The sequence below is a fragment of the Rana temporaria genome, chromosome 4 (assembly GCF_905171775.1).
Source record: "Rana temporaria chromosome 4, aRanTem1.1, whole genome shotgun sequence".
NCBI lineage: Eukaryota > Metazoa > Chordata > Amphibia > Anura > Ranidae > Rana > Rana temporaria.
This window is the reverse complement of record NC_053492.1, coordinates 111909256-111926367: the sequence shown is the minus strand read 5'-3', so window position 1 is coordinate 111926367 and position 17112 is coordinate 111909256. Positions and strand designations below refer to the sequence as shown.

The following is a 17112-nucleotide window of genomic DNA, read 5'->3' as shown; positions in this document are numbered from 1 at the left end:
GTGTAATGCCTGTACTGAAGTTTTCCAAGCCCTTTTCTTAGTACCTCGGCTCATCCTGACCCCCCCCAGAGTGACTTGGCACTCCCTCCCTTCTAAAAAAGGGTCGCTGGTTCGAATGCCAACCACGACTGGATTTGTGCCATGCCTGGAGTTTGCATGTTCTCCCTGTGCCTGCGTGCGTTTCCTCCGGGTACTCCTATTTCCTTTCATACTCCAAAGACTGGTAGGTTAATTGGATTCTGTCTAAATTTGCCCTAGTATGTATATGTATAAATGTGAGTTAGGGACCTTAGATTGTAAGCTCCTTGAGGGTAGGGACTAATGTGAATGTATAATAGATATGTAAAGCGCTGTGTAAATTGACGGCTCTATTTAAGTACCTGAAATAAAAAAAAAAATGATAATATAAATACAGAGCAGGAGCTTTGGGATCGGGGAGCAGATTGAGTTAAGAGACTGAGAGAACCAACATGAACAACTTCAGAGGTTTCTGCTGTGAACTTTGAGGATGCATTGCCCCACAGTGTCTGCACCTACCAAGCTCATTGTGTGATTGTTAAAAGATTTTTAAGATTTGGTACATACGTGAATGTCCATAACCTGACCAAAGGTTAATTTTAAGGAGCTAGGACGTGTGCTTTCAATAACGAAATAGAAAAGGTTGATGCCTCTGTCATTTTATAAAGGAAACTAACTATAATGGCTTTAAAACTATTTCTTTGTGTGTTGCAACTGTGTAGTTAGCCATTTAGCTGGATTTGTCCTCTTAAACAAGCTTCCAAAGATTAATCTCAAAATGGTATAACCATTACCTGTGTAGCACTACCCCCGCAGGAGCTGCTGGTTATATTTTGGGTGGCACATTACCTCTATATTCTTGCTGTCCAGGGTGAAAGGAGAGTCCGAAGAATTTCAATGTCCACGCACATTGTACCTCTTTTCTCTTTGGGTTTATTTGGGAGAACTTTAGTAGAAAAGAAGGATGAGGGGTGGAAGGGTAGGTAGGTTCAGGTGCATATTCACAAGTAAGAAACACTCTTGTTTCCAGCAAACAGTTCTTGTCGCCACTCTCACTGGCCTAGCACTTGGGATGGCGCACAGAATAAAGTACAGTCTCTGCCACAGACCTTCCTTTCTTGATGAGACACTTTGATCCGGAATCCTCTGCCACAGGATTCAGCACCCGGATCTCTTTAGCTTTGCTTCACTAGAACTCTTAGATCCGACAGGCGACACTGTCAGGCCTCTCGGTGTACGGTGCATCCTTAGATGAAGTTTCCAGGCCTTCTCCCAAGTTACCAGCCTCTTGCATGGTCCTTACCAGGATAGGTCCTCCCCTGGTCTCTCATCAAGTGGCTTCCTCCCGCAGGATGGACCGCACAGGATCACCTCTGCGGTATAGGCCCCAACCAGACAACTGGGCCCAACAAACGAAGCCGCAGCCCCGGGCCAACGTGGTCCTGGAGCTAGGATTTACAATGCGCACCCCTGGCCAGGCGGGCCACGAGACACGGACAGATGGACCCCGCATCAATGGCGTCTGCCCCTTAAGTACCCCTCCCCAGCATGCACAGCGGGGCAACCACTCCCACTGATTCGCTGCCGAGGGGGACACTCAACACACCATGACCTGGCTGCTGCCAGCCTTGGCCTGGGGTGGTAATAACACCCCCAGGCGATCAATGGTGTATACTACCAGCACAGTCATGGCTGGTAAAAGTTTTCTTTTTTTTTATACTTCTTTATTTTTTCTTTTACCTGGTGATCCTGCGAATAATCCTTCTCTCCATCCCCGTTACATGAAGAGGGTAAGGTGTGGTTTACAGTAGATAACTTGAATAGCAGATGTTATTTGTTTGAGTTTTCAAACAAATTCACAAAAGTACAAGGACACAACATTTCTGGTATGAGCAATAGGCAGGTGGCTGCTCCTCATCTCGGGCGTGCCACTATAGAAGGCCACTTCCTATGGTGGCACAGCTGCGGGTTAGATCCTAAGACAGACTGTGCAGCTCAACCCGCCCTGCTCCTGTGTGACAGGATTTGACTGACAGCAGTGGAAGACAATGGCTCACGCTGCCTCAGCAAAGCCTGTGAAAGTCGGGAGAGCCGCTACAGAGGGGCACAGCGCTGGATCAAGTGGGGACTTGGGTAAGTATAAGAGGGGGTGATACAGGTGCTGTAACGTTTTTTACCTTAAAGTGATTGTAAAGTCTCATCTTTTTTTTTTTTTTTTTTTTTTTTTTCAATAAAAGTCACAAGACAATGTCATACTTGCCTGCCCTATGCAGTGGATTTGCCCAGAGCAACCCGGACCCTCCTCTTCTCGGGTCCCGCTTCTGTGCTCCTGGCCCCTCCTTCCTGTTGTGTGCCCCCACAGCAAGCAGCTTGCTATGGGGGCACCCGAGCCAAGTCACAGCTCCCTGTGTCCATGGACATGATTGGCTGACTGAATTTCATTGACAGCAGCAGGTGCCAATGGCGCCGCTGCTGTGTCTCAACCAGTCAGGAGGGAGACTCTTGGATGGCCAAGACACTTGTGGACAGAGATGGGGCTCAGGTAAGTATTAGGGGGGGTGAGGGGGATTTTTATTTTAATGCATAAGTGCAGGGGCAGCACTATGGCAGTGGAGCATTTTTCCTTTCCGGTGAGGTGGACTTTAAATGCCACTTCCTTTCAACTACAGCATCATGGGGTTGGTCTGTATGCTTTTTGTCCAGTACATGCTCAGAAATCTAATTTCATGCCCATTTGACTGGCTAAATGCTTTATTTAGAAGCCTGCACAGAGCTGACATCATCTTAGACATCCCCTGTAATAGAAGTCCCATTTTTAGTGATATACTAAGCTTTCTTGCCTAAAGGGATGTCAGTCCAAGACTAGAGCTGGCATGTAACAGTCCAGTTCATAAAAGTTCTGGCAAGGCTTACGTAAATTTCTTTCGATCTCTTGTTTGTGTGTCTATACAGTATACTATGTAGATAAACTTTAGGTTAGGGTAAAATTGCATATTTATATTGCCTATTTGCCATTCATTTTTGTTTCTAACTCACAGGCGAAGGAATGTGGACAGCTGAAGAACAAATGGCTGATGATTAACATACAGAATGTGCAGGATTTTGCCTGCCAGTGCCTGAATCGGGATATATGGAGTAATGACTCTGTAAAGTCTATAATACGGGAACATTTCATCTTCTGGCAGGTAGATTCTGATCTTCCATGATTAACTTTTATATATATATATATATATATATATATTGTCTTCAATGTTTTTGAGTTTCAAATGAATGTACAATTAAGTCCATATTATTATAAGTTCCAGTTTATTCTCAAACAACATTTCCAGTGTCCGACCAATGGCAGAAGTATAGTTATCGGACCAGAATAAAATATGTTGCAGTAAACGGAGAATGAAATTCAAGTTCTGAGGTTACATATGATGATATCACATTTCATAAGTATTCAAGTTAACTCCTATGGAATGGATACATTTGGGAACTTCATCCTGATTATACAGCATTTCATGTCTAGGAGAACATGACCAGCATGTGTAGTATATGGGATGGCCAGAAAGAAAAGGACAAAAAATATAGTGGCTATCGGACAGGAAGGGAAAAAAAGATAATTCGAAGAATAGCTTCTGCTTTATACATTAAAGGGGTTGTAAACCCTTGTGTGTTTGTCATGTATAAAAAAAAAAAACTGTATCATACTACTACCTCCCACTGTGCAGTTTGTTTTGCACAGGGTTGCCCCGATCCTCTTCTTCTGGGGTCCCCCAATGGTGCTCACGGCTACTCCCTGCATCCTTGGGGGGGTCCCCGTGCGCCACCCTAACGCTCTCACCTGACAGGCAGGAGTCTGCCGGTCCGTTTCACACACAATCCCGGTGGCTGCAGCCACCGGATTGTGTGCAATACCCCCCGCCTTTGGGTATGTACGGACCTAGCGGCGTATCTGGACACGGCTGATCATGTGGTAAAGAGTCTCCGTCAGAGACTCTTTACCTAGATCGGTGTTGCGGGGTGTCAGACTGACACCCTGCAACAACGATCGCCGCGATGCGCGCCGCGGCTCAATATCCTGAAGACGTCATTTGACGTCTGGTCAGGATATTGAAACCACTTTGCCGCCGTTTTTTGGAATAGGGCGGGCGGGAAGTGGTTAATGTTAACTGGTAGCCTTTACCACTTCCCGACCGCCGCATGTACATATACGTCGGCAGAATGGCACGTACAGGCACATTGGCGTACCTGTACGTCCCTGCCTAGACGTGGGTCGGGGGTCCGATCGCGACCCCCCCCGCTACACGCGGCGGTTGGGTTCCCTCGGGGAGCGATCTGGGACGACGGTGCGGCTATTTGTTTATAGCCGCTCCGTCGCGATCGCTCCCCGGAGCTGAAGAACGGGGAGAGCCGTATGTAAACACGGCTTCCCCGTGCTTCACTATGGCGCTGCATCGATCGAGTGATCCCTTATATAGGGAGACTCGATCGATGACGTCATTCCTACAGCCACACCCCCCTACAGTTGTAAACACACACTAAGTGAACACTAAATCCTACAGCGCCCCCTGTGGTTAACTCCCAAACTGCAACTGTCATTTTCACAATAAAGAATGCAATTTAAATGCATTTTTTGCTGTGAAAATGACAATGGTCCCAAAAATGTGTCAAAATTGTCCGAAGTGTCCGCCATAATGTCGCAGTCACGAAAAAAATCGCTGATCGCCGCCATTAGTAGTAAAAAAAAAAAATTTATAAAAATGCAATAAAACTATCCCCTATTTTGTAAACACTATAAATTTTGCGCAAACCAACCGATAAACGCTTATTGTGATTTTTTTTTACCACAAATAGGTAGAAGAATACGTATCGGCCTAAACTGAGGAAATTTTTTTTTTTTTATGTATGTTTTTGGGGGATATTTATTATAGCAAAAAGTTAAAAATATTGCATTTTTTTCAAAATTGTCGCTCTATTTTTGTTTATATCGCAAAAAATAAAAACCGCAAAGGTGATCAAATACCACCAAAAGAAAGCTCTATTTGTGGGGAAAAAGGGACGCCAATTTTGTTTGGGAGCCACGTCGCACGACCGCGCAATTGTCTGTTAAAGCGACGCAGTGCCGAATTGTAAAAACCCCTTGGGTCAGGTAGCAGCATATTGGTCCGGTCCTTAAGTGGTTAAAGTGGATGTAAACCCGATTCATGAAATTTGAGCTGGGCACGTCTATGTGTAGTGTTTTGTAATCTCTCTTCAAAGCCCTGTGTCTGGTAGCTTTATCCTGCTTCATTTGTCTGTTACCAGCCTGAGAACCTTTGACAAGCTCTCCGAAACCGGAGAGGAGATGGAACTGTGTGTCGGAGGAGGTTGCTATAAATAGATTAGCAGCCAGCTAAACTTTACACAGGCAACCTCTGCATGGCTGGGGAGGGGAGTGTGTCTTTCCTCCAATCAGCTGTCTCGCAGTCTCTTACAGTGACTAGCAATGATCTCCTCCTACAGGAGAATTGGGAAGTGAAAATTCGGAATGAGCACTTTCTAAACCGTATATCAAGGTACAGACAGAAGATATACATTGCAAAACTTTTATAGGGAGATTTTGTTTCATCCCTGTGTATCTTCTGAGGTTGTTCACTTCAGAGGGTATATGGAGGGTTTATATCCACTTTAAGTATACTTTAATACTTCTGATCAGCTGTCACTGAGGACTAAAGCTGGTCATAGATGGAAAGGATTTCAAACCAAAATTTGAGGGAAAGGTCTTAAGAAAATTTGTACAAAATTTCTTAGAACATTTGAAAGGTTTTTTTGTATACTTCTAACATTTAGAAACATTTTTTGCGGTTCAAAAAATGAATGTCGATGTGACCTGTTAATGATTAGAAAAATTAATGAAAAATTCAACAAATATATGGCCAGCCTAAGTGATGTCTAAGAGAGAAGTTGTGGTGACTCTGATATACTGAGAAAAGTTTAATGACATACATGGCTGTTTCTGTTGCTGAAACAAAAGGCATTCCTAAGTATCCCAGTTTTCCGTGTAAGAAAAGTAATACTGTCACCTATGTTGATTGCTGTGGACCACTCCATTTTATTTTTTACCACTCTGTGTCATAACTCCTGGTTCATACATTTTCTGGTGTTTGGTGACAATGTCCCATGCTTTAATTGCACAGGTATATCATGATAGTGAAGAAGGACAGAGGTACATTCAATTCTACAAGTTATCTGAGTTCCCATATGTTTCCATTCTTGACCCTCGCACAGGTGAGTGTGATTGGGGAGCCCATTTTGCTCTCTGATTGGTTCCTCCATGGAATTACTGACTCTCATTTTACTGTAAATAGGTCAGAAGATGGTTGAGTGGCAGAAAGTAGATGTGAGTTCCTTCTTGGAGCAAATTACTGGATTCTTAGGGGAACATGGCCAGCTTGATGGTCTCTCCAGCAGTCCACCTAAGAAGCGACCACGTTCTGTAAGTAGAAAGACATTGTACCTTTCGTATGTTTGTTTTTATTCATATACAGTGTGTAGGTAAATGCTATTTATGCTATATGTCCTAGAACAAATCTTTATTTTTTTTTTAAAGTATAACTATAAAGGCAAAAACTTTGAGACAGACGCACTTTAACCACTTGGTTACTGGCCCATAGTCAAAAGACATCCTGTTTTTAAAGATGGATATCTCGGGAATGGCAGCAGCTGCTGCCACAAACGAGGTATCCATCTTTAGTGTGCGCGGTCCTGTAAACGATAACGGCGGTCTCCGCGGCGGATTCGCCTCCTCCGGCGCCCTCCGCCGCTTACCGGAGCCATCGGTAGCGGCGGAGGCGATCGGGACCGTTCGGCTGGTGACTGGGGACGAGACTGAAGGAAAAATCTCCTTCCCGCCGTCCCCATAGCTCTGCTGGGCGGAAGTGACGTCAAAACGTCAGTCCCGCCCAGCGTCTTAAAGAAACATTTTATTTTTTTTGTCATTTGAAAAAATGACATTTTCAATTTTTTTTTTTTTCTTGCATTTTAGTGTAAATATGAGATCTGAGGTCTTTTTGACCCCAGATCTCATATTTAAGAGGACCTGTCATGCTTTTTTCTATTACAAGGGATGTTTACATTCCTTATAATAGGAATAAAAGTGATAATTTTTTTTATTTTTTTATTTCAGTGTAAAAAAATTATAAACTAACTAAAAATAAATAAGAAAACCAAAAAATTTTTTTTTTTAAAACGCCCCGTCGAGCTCGCTCACAGAAGCGAACGCATACGCGAGTAGCGCCCGCATATGAAAACGGTGTTCAAACCACACAAGTGAGGTATCGACGCGATCGTTGGAGCGAGAGCAATAATTCTAGCCCTAGACCTACTCTGTCACTCAAAAAATGCAACCTGTAGAATTTTTTAAACGTCGCCTATCGAGATTTTTAAGGGTAAAAGTTTGACGCCATGCCACGAGCGGGCGCAATTTTTAAGCATGACATGTTGGGTATCATTTTACTCGGCGTAACATTATCTTTCACAATATATAAAAAAATTGGGCAAAATTTATTGTTGTCTTATTTTTTAATTCAAAAAAGTGTTTTTTTTTCAAAAAAAGTGCGCTGGTAAGATCGTTGCGCAAATACGGTGTGACAAAAAGTATTGCAATGACTGCCATTTTATTCTCTAGGGTGTTAGAAAAAAAAATATATATATATATATAATGTTTGGGGGTTTTAAGTAATTTTCTAGCAAAAAAAACTGTTTTAGTCTCGTAAACACCGAATCTGAAAAACAGGCTCGGTAATCAAGTGGTTAAACTAAATTTTAATAAAACATTTAAATGTAAATTTATTTTTTTACACTGTCCTTTTTATTTATTAAAATGTTTTCACTATCAAAATAGCTGAACTATATTCCTTGTGATAGCATTGGCAGTGACATTTACTCTTTACTGAGAGCTCTGGTGTCTATTAGACCCTAATCTTTTAGACTCTGCTCTCCAAAGCAGCCGATCAAACTTAGATCGGTATGATCTACTGCTCATTAAAGCGGAGTTCCACCCAAAAATGGAAACATCCGCTTTAAGTACTGGTGACCCCCTGACATGCCACATTTGCATGTCATTTTTTTTTCTGGGGAAGAGCGGGTACCCTGTTTTTACAGGCACCCAGCTGCCACTTTCTCCCCTGGCGCCGCAGCGCTGGAAAGAAGATCCTCTCCCTCCCTGCAATCTTCTGAGACGTCACAGGTCCCAGAAGATTGCCCGGCCATGTGCAGGGCGGCTCGCGCATGCATAGTGCGCGCCTGGCTGGAAAGCCACAGCCGGGTGCCCACAGTAAGAATGCTTGCGCCGCCGGCTGAAAAGAACACAGCTGCAGCCATGATCCTAATATCACCACCACTTCCCCTGGACTTATACAGTGCCTTGAAAAAGTATTCATACCCCTTGAAACCAAAAACGTAAATGTATTTTATGTGATAGACCAACACAAAGTGGCACATAATTGTGAAGTGGATGGAAAATGATGAATGGTTTTCAAAGTGTTTTACAAATATCTGAGTGTGGTGTGCATTTGTTTTCAGCCCCCAAGTCAATATTTTGTAGGACCACCATTGACTGCAATTACAGCTGCAAGTTTTTTTGGGGATGTCTCTACCAGCTTTGCACTTCTAGAGAGTGACATTTTTGCACATTCTTCTTTGAAAAATTGGGCGTGCAAAATTATTCAGCCCCCTTAAGTTAATACTTTGTAGCGCCACCTTTTGCTGTGATTACAGCTGTAAGTCGCTTGGGGTATGTCTCTATCAGTTTTTTACATCGAGAGACTGAAATTTTTGCCCATTCCTCCTTGCAAAACCGCTCGAGCTCAGTGAGGTTGGATGGAGAGCGTTTGTGAACAGCAATTTTCAAGTCTTGCCACAGATTCTCAATTGGATTTAGGTCTGGACCTTGACTGGGCCATTCTAACACATGAATATGCTTTGATCTAAACCATTCCATTGTAGGTCTGGCTGTATGTTTAGGGTCTTTGTTCTGCTGGAAGGTGAACCTCCGCCCCCGTCTCAAGTGTTAGTTTTCCGCCCCACATAGCGTTTTGCTTTGAGGCCAAAAAGTTAAATCTGACCAGAGCACCTTCCTCCACATATTTTACTGTGTCCCTCACATGGATTCTTGCAAAGGGCAATTGGGACTTCTTAGGGCTTTTAACAATAGCTTTTTTCTTGCCACTCTTCCATAAAGGCCAGATTTGTGGAGTGAATGAGTAATAGTTGTCCTGTGGACAGATTCTCCCACCTGCACTGTGGATCTCTGCAGCTCCTCCAGAGTTACCATGGGCCTCTTGGCTGATTCTCTGATTAATGCTCTCCTTGCCTGGCCTGTCATTTTAGGTGGACAGGCATGTCTTGGTAGTTTTTTTTATTTTTTATAACCTCTTACCATGCTTTAAACTTCTCCACAACTTTATCCCTGACTGGTTTGCTATGTTCCTTGGCATTCATGATGCTGTCTGTTCACTAAGGTTCTCTAACAAACCTCTGAGGGCTTCACAGAACAGCTGTATTTATACTGAGATTAAATTACACACAGGTGAACTCTATTTACTAATTAGACTTCTGAAGGCAATTGCTTCCGCTAGATTTTGGTTAGGGGTATCGGAGTAAAGGGGGCTGAATACAAATGCACACCACACTTTTCAGATATTTATATGTAAACATTTTTTAAACCATTCATCATCTTCCTTCCACTTCAAAATGATGTGCTACTCTGTGTTATGTGCTACTCTGTGTTATGTGCTACTCTGTGTTATGTGCTACTCTGTGTTATGTGCTACTCTGTGTTATGTGCTACTCTGTGTTATGTGCTACTCTGTGTTAGTCTATCACCTAAGATCCCAATAAAATGCATTTATGTTCTTGGTTGTAACACGACAAAATGTGGAAAATTTCTTGAAGTCACTATACATACATGTATACACCGGTCATGAAGTGGTTATGTGAATGATTTTTTTTTTTTTTACATCTTTGGATAAATTCAATAGAGGTAAGGTAGTATTTGTGTCCTGGATTCTCTATGGGAATTCTGACCAGTATCTCAAACGGGTCTCTGTTTATGCCAAGATTGCTTCTTGCCTCTTCACTAAAAATAGAATATTGGCCCATAACATTTTTTTATTGAATTTTACAGATGACGGACACACCCTGATAATAATGAGCACCACATCCCAGTTAAACTAATGGAACCACAAAACCAGAAAAAGGAGGGTCTTTAGAGGTACTCAAACACACAGAACAAAAAGGAGTGTGTAATTTCAAGATACAATTTTATTGATCCAAAGATGAATATAAAATATAAAAGATTTTGTTTTTCATCAATGGGACAATAAAGTTTTTATAATTTCATCTTGAGATTACATACTCCCTTTTCGTTTTTGGGTTTGTGCTTGAGCACCTCTAAAGTCCCCCCTTATGCTTTTTTTTTTGTGGCAAATCTAAAGTTCCTAGTACTTGCTACTGGTTATGCAATGAGATTTTTCAGAACATCACTGATTTCTACAACGACAACCCCTGTAAAAAAGCAAATCAATCTGCTGGTACCAATTGTCTTCATTGGTCCTAAACCATGATCAGATGGGAGAATGGAGCTATTTTGATTGGGACAGCATTTATACATCTACAAGATGTGGCCGCAGTAACTGGGTGAAGGGCAACAGATGTGTCTGGGCCAAGTACTGTAAAGTTGATAAATTGTTTCAGCATCACATTAAAGTCCTGCTGTTATGAAGATTTTATTTGATGTAGAATTCTCTTCTATTACTTATTTTGTCTGATGTATTTTGATCCTTTTTAGGAGAGCCTCATAGATGCCAGTGAAGACAGCCAACTAGAAGCAGCGATACGTGCATCCCTACAGGAAACCCATTTTGACTCTACATCAACAAAGCAAACTTCTCAGTATGAGGAGGAGTCGGACCCTGAACTGTATTCTGGCAGTGAAGAATTCATATCTGTATGTGGTTCTGACCATGAGGATGAAGATGTGCCGCCTGTGGAAACATTGCCAGAGCCAGAGACTTGCAGTAGTAAAGCTAAGAAGGCCACATCTAAAAATGCCAATCACAGAAAAGAGGAGCAGTCGGAGCCTGTGGAAGATGCCACAGTGGAAGCAGTGGAAGCAGACTTTCCAAGCCAGCAAGCACACCTAGACAAATCTCCCAAATCTCCGACTGAATCTTGCTTAGGAGAAGATGGCAGGAATCTAGACCATGCAGAAGATTGTGCTGATAATAATGGTGAGTACTGTACACCTCTTGTTCTTGTCAAATCAGATTTTCTTCCAGGATCTTGTTGATATGCAGTTGTGACGGACTGACATGTAATATGCTCAAGAAATTGTGCTGTTCACACTCGCTGATTGGATTATGAACCTGCATCAAGTCTTTACGGATGGGCTACCTCAATGTTGCTAAGCCTATTCTGTACTTTGGGTAGTTTTCAAATTCAGTTTCAGCTACTTGCTTCCTCTTTGTTGTCATTGTGTTCTGAAGACCTCTGTGAACTGCCCTTAGGCTGCAGATTGCACTTCCTGGATTAAAGGATACCAAAATAAAAAGCGATCTTCTGTGTTCTGCTTCTATTTAAACTTTTCTTTATTTCTTCTCTTTAGGACCCAAAGCAAAGTTAATGTTACGATACCCTGATGGGAAAAGGGAACAGATTACATTACCAGAGAAGGCCAAATTAATGGTAAGTATAGTCTATTTGAAAGTACCTTTAAAACAAATGCCAGAAGTTATTAAAAGTAGTTTATTGCAATAGAGAAAAAATGAAAACCATTGTATTTTATAGATGATGGTAAAAATGGATTACAATACAAAATAGATAATGGTAAAGATAGCTGACAGTATACCACATGCAGTAAATGGGGACAAAATAAAAATATATCTTTTTATTGCATGTGCTATACTGTTATCTGTTTATTGGTAGGTGTGTACATCTACAGTTATCTCTCTATCTCTCCAGACACATATTTAAGCTATAGTTATATAATGGATTTGGGCTGAAAGTGCACACTTTCAGATTTAATTTGAGGATATGTACATCCTAATTGGAGGAAGGGTTTAGGAATTGCAGCTCTTAAGAAAAGCCAACCCCCCTTTTTCAAGGGACCAAAAGTAATTGGACAATTGAATCAAAAGCAGTTTTATAGCCAGGTATCGTCTACTATGTCATTATTTCTTCATTAATTAAGCAGGTAAAGGGTCTGGAGTATATTCGAAGTGTGATATTTGCATTTGGAATCTATTGCTGTGAACCTACATCATGCGTTCAAAAGAGCTGTTTTTGCAAGTGAAACGGGCCATTGTAAGGCTTCAAAAACAAATCCATCAGAGAAATAGCAGCAACAATAGGAGTGGCCAAATCTGCAGTTTTGTACAGAAGAATGCACTGGTGAGCTTAGCAACATAAAAAGGCCTGTATGTCCATGGAAGACATCAGTGGTGGATGATCGCATAATCCTCTTTGGTAAAGAAAAACCCATTCACAACATCCGGACAAGTGAAGAGCACTCTGATTTGCATATCATTGTCAAAGTCTACAATCAGGAGAAGACTTCATGAGAGCAAATACAGAGGGTTCACCACAAGGCACAAACCATTCGTAAGCCTGAAGAATAGAAAAGCCAGATTAGACTTTGCTAAAAATAAAAAGCCAGACCAGTTCTGAAAAAGCATTCTTTGGACGGATGAAACTAAGATTAAGCTTAATCTGGACCTGAATGGCGGGAAGATAAAAGTGTAGAGAAGGCTTGAAATTGCTCATGATCCAAAGCACACAACGTCATCTGTAAAACATTGTGAAGGCAGTGTGATGGCATGTGCATGCATGGCTTCCAGTGGCACTGGGTCATTGGCGTTTATTGATGATGTGACAGAAGCAGCCGGATGAATTCTGCAGTGTTTAGAGATATACTGTCAGCCCAGATTCAGACAAATGCAGCAAAGTTAATTGGACGGCGCTTCACAGTACAGATGGACAATGATCCAAAACACACTGCAAAAGCAAACAAGGAGCTTTTGAAGGAAAACAAGTAGAATTTTCTGTAATGGCCAAGTCAATCAACTGATCTCAACCCAATTGAGCATGCATTTCACTTGCTGAAGGCAAAACTAAAGGCAGAAAGACCCACAAAGAACAACTGAAGATGGCTGCAGTTAGAGCCTGGCAAAGCATCAGAAAGGAGGAAACCCAGTCTTTGGTAATGTCCATTGGTTCCAGACTTCAGGCAGTCATTTTCAGCAAAGAAAAAAAAATACATTTTATTTATGATTATATTCATTTGTCCAATTACATTTGAGCCCCTGAAAATGGAGGGACTGTGTATAAAAATGGTTGCAGTTTTTAAAATTTGTACTTGATATTTATGTTCAACCATTTGAATTAAAGATGAAATTCTGCACTTCAAATTCATTTGGGTTGTTTCGTTTTAATTTTTTTCTGATGCCTTACAGAGCCAAAATGTATGAAAATTGTGCATGTGTCCAAATGTATATGGACCTAACTGTATATGTGTATATCTGTCTAGACACACTCAATGGGGTTAATTTACTAAAACTGGAGAGTGCGAAACCTGGTGCAGCTCTGCATAGAAACCAATCAGCTTTCAGGTGTTTTATTTTTTTTGCAAAGTTTAATTGAACAAGCTGAAATTTGAAGCTGATTGGCTACTGTGCACAGCTGCACCAGATTTCGCACTCTCCAGTTTTAGGCTGGGTTCACACTACTACACTACTTTCATCCTACTTTGCTCTGCTACATTGGTCCTACATTTATCCTACATTGGTCCTACATCCATCCTACTTTCATGAACAGGATACTACTTTGGTCCGACTTCAATGATATTCAATGGGCCTGAAGTAGGATCAATGTAGGACCAAAAGTAGTACAGGGAGCATTTTCAAAGTCGGACCGACTTGTGTAGGACGCTACAAGACTCTCTCATAGGGAAACATTGAACACAGAGCAAAGTAGGATGAAAGTAGTGTAGTAGTGTGAACCCAGCCTTAGTATATCAACCCCACTGTGTCAGTTTAGTGGTTTCAGTTCTGTTTCATTGCTGGTGACCCCCCCCCCCCCACGTATTTAGGGTGGAACTTGTAACATTTTCCAGCTCCTGCCCCCAGTTCCCCTGATCCCTCCCTCAGTGTGACCGCAGCCAGGGGATCCTTTCCCTGCACCCACTATCACTTTTTGAAAAGAACATTGCACACAGCTGCTTCGTTCATTTTGTTTCCTGTGAATTAATGAACTACAAGTACGGTCAGTCACTGCGGTTGACAGCTTGTAGTTTTGAATGTACTGCGAGGGCTCAAATGAGTGCTCTTGTGATTGATTCTCAAGCCCTGCTGCTTTCAGACAGTTCGTATGAAGGTACGGGCAGAAAGCTGCAGGGCTTGTCTGCAGAAGCCTGACATTGCACTCCTGATCAACTGATCACAAGAGCAATGCTTTCTAGACTCCTGCAGGAAAAAATAATAAATGCACTTTTTTTTTCTGCAAATATATGTACATTTATTTTCTGAAAAGGGAAACTTGTCCTTTTAATAAACTGCCAGAAGGGGGTTGGATCAGAAATATATTCTAACGGTATTAATTTAAAATAATAAAATTATCTAGTGTGTTGCCAGCATATGGCTTAAAGTGGATGTAAACTCTCACATATACCCCGTGAAGTGAACAGCATCAAATGATGCACAGGGATGAAAAAAAGTTCCCTACATAAGTTTTACATATACATCTGCTGTCTTCAGCTTTATATACTGTTTAGAAAGTTCAGATCGTGTTACAAGTGTTCTCTTCCTGTTCTGCACTAAGTGTGAAGTCTGGACACACAGCCAAGACAGCTGATTGGAGGAAAGGCACCCCCCTCCACATAGGCAGAGACTCTCAGAGCTGTTCTGTGAATAGTTTAGCTGTCTGCTAATCTATTTATAGCAACCTCCCGGAAACACACATTTCAGCCTGGTTTTATCTCCTGTGATGGAGAACTTGTCAGAAGTTATCATGCTGATACCAGAAGAACAGAGCAGTAAAAAACCATGGGACTTTGTGCTTTGAAGACAGATGAGAAAACACTGCCGATATGTGTCCAGCTCAAATTTCATCTATTGTGTTTACATCCACGTTAAAGGGTAGAGTTTGGATTGAGTTGTTAGGGGTTGATCTTAAAGGTTAAGTGTTATGGGGGGGTTTTAAGATTTCATGGCTAAATTTTTACGGTTTGGGTATGCGAGAATAGAGTTTTAGGGTCTGTTTTACAGTAGAGATTGATGAGGGGCACTTAGCAGCTTTTTTTTTTCTTATTTTCGGTACCAAAAGCACTGCGCTGAGATCTACCGCACCAAGACACGACATTTGATATAATGTGTATGTGAATTTCAGTGGCAGCTGTTCTTTATATAGCATTGGTGACTACTGTAAGGGAAGGAAGAGTCTAATTCAGTTTGAAGGTATAATATGCAGATTTTGGGAGGTGCTTAGCGAGTGATAAATAATATTGCTGGCTTAATCATGGTGTAATAGCTTGGCTGTATTGAACAAAGTTTTTGGAGCAGGGTGCCGGTACATGATTTTGCAGCGTGATATGGTTCTATGATGCCATTTGTTTGTAACATTGTCTTCATCTTTCCTGGCAGGCTTTGGTAAAACACGTTCAGCTAAATGGTTACCCCAACGAGCGATTTGAGCTCTTAACAAACTTTCCCAGACGGAAGCTATCGCATTTGGACTATGACATCACATTGCAGGAAGCAGGCTTGTGTCCTCAAGAGACTGTATTTGTACAGGAAAGGAACTAAATGACTCTCAAATTTCCCTACTTTCATCATCAATTACTTTGTCACTACTATATTTTGGTCTCCTATTTGTGTCTCATCATCGGCTTGTAATACTTGGGAATGAAAAGCTTCAGAGATACACAGGACTTATTGAGGAGAGCACAGAGCTGTACACTGTGAAGACACAGGATGTGCGTACATTTAAACTCTCCACACTTGTCACTTCATAAGTCTGATCTCTTTGTTACTATTGGATAAATCCGTAGACACCAGGTACTACTTGCCACCCTTTCAGGAAATGTACAGCTCAAGTTATATCTGGATAGTCATATATATTTTTTTTGTATGAATTTGGAATTCCAAGGATATTTTCCAGATTATTTATTACTCGTTGCTGCAGAAACTGCAGTTGTGCTTTTGTTTTATTTTAGACTGCTGTCATTTTGCTTTTTTATTTTCTTTTTTCAATTAAGAGCCATTTTGATTCTCAGTTTTTCTTGTGTTCTACTAGATACATGGAGGGATAGTTGATGGCAGAGAACACTGAAAGAGTCAGGACTGACCATGCAGAAAATCGGTTTCTTCTATGTAGAGATCAAGAATAAACATGCACTCGAGTGCAGTAAGACTCCTTATCACTGCTGAGAGATTTTCAGGCATGCTTGGAAAATGGCTATATGATACTTTCAGTAAAACGGTTCCTGAGAATTTTTTTTGGGTGTGCTGTGAAATTAGTCTTGGCGTTTTATAATATGAAAAGGCAATAATGTGTTATATTTCGTCACATTTGCTGCTCTTGTATGTCTTGCAATAGGTATGACACTCTGTTTGAAGCGCCCTTATCCTGAAGCAGTCTAGAAAACCTTGTCCTTTAAAGTTATCCTGTCATGGCGAAACATCAATGCATCAAATATGCACATTGTGGGCACAACCCACTAAAGGTTCTTTACTCTTCATCCTTGAAACAATTCTGTGCACCAATACTCTGCACATCCTTTTGCAGGTTATGAATGTCCAAATTAACAACTCTGTATATCTGAAATATATCTTCATGTTTACCATGATGCCCCATTGCCCCTGTAGGATCTTATCAAGGGGGATATAGTGCTGAAAGGTTGTCCGAGATGCCTGGAAAGAGGAATCGGAGACACTGAAAATATAAATAAATCTGTCTTCACTATAGGAAAGCTTGAATTTAGTTAGAAAGCTCCTTTTAAAAAAAGCATATCTAGACCAATAAAGAAAAAGGTAATATATTGCAACTTACCAGCCATTATTCTGAAATAAAAAA

General features: G+C 41.4%; 1 protein-coding gene across 2 annotated transcripts in view; it reads left to right on the top strand.

The window, feature by feature from the left end:
• UBXN7 (UBX domain protein 7) overlaps window positions 1-16534 on the top strand; it is a 43760-nt gene extending 27226 nt beyond the window's left edge. The window contains exons 6-12 of one of the 2 annotated variants that reach the window (XR_005748611.1): window positions 3057-3203; window positions 6183-6273; window positions 6354-6481; window positions 10835-11276; window positions 11651-11730; window positions 15681-16094; window positions 16333-16534. Coding sequence is in view for 1 of the 2 variants with exons in the window: in XM_040348784.1 (XP_040204718.1) it covers window positions 3057-3203; window positions 6183-6273; window positions 6354-6481; window positions 10835-11276; window positions 11651-11730; window positions 15681-15842 (1050 nt within the window). In the remaining variant the exon portion in view is untranslated. Of the gene's footprint in view, window positions 1-3056; window positions 3204-6182; window positions 6274-6353; window positions 6482-10834; window positions 11277-11650; window positions 11731-15680 lie in introns of both variants that reach the window. The other variant, XM_040348784.1, reaches the window with a different exon arrangement.
• Window positions 16535-17112: the final 578 nt, after the last annotated feature.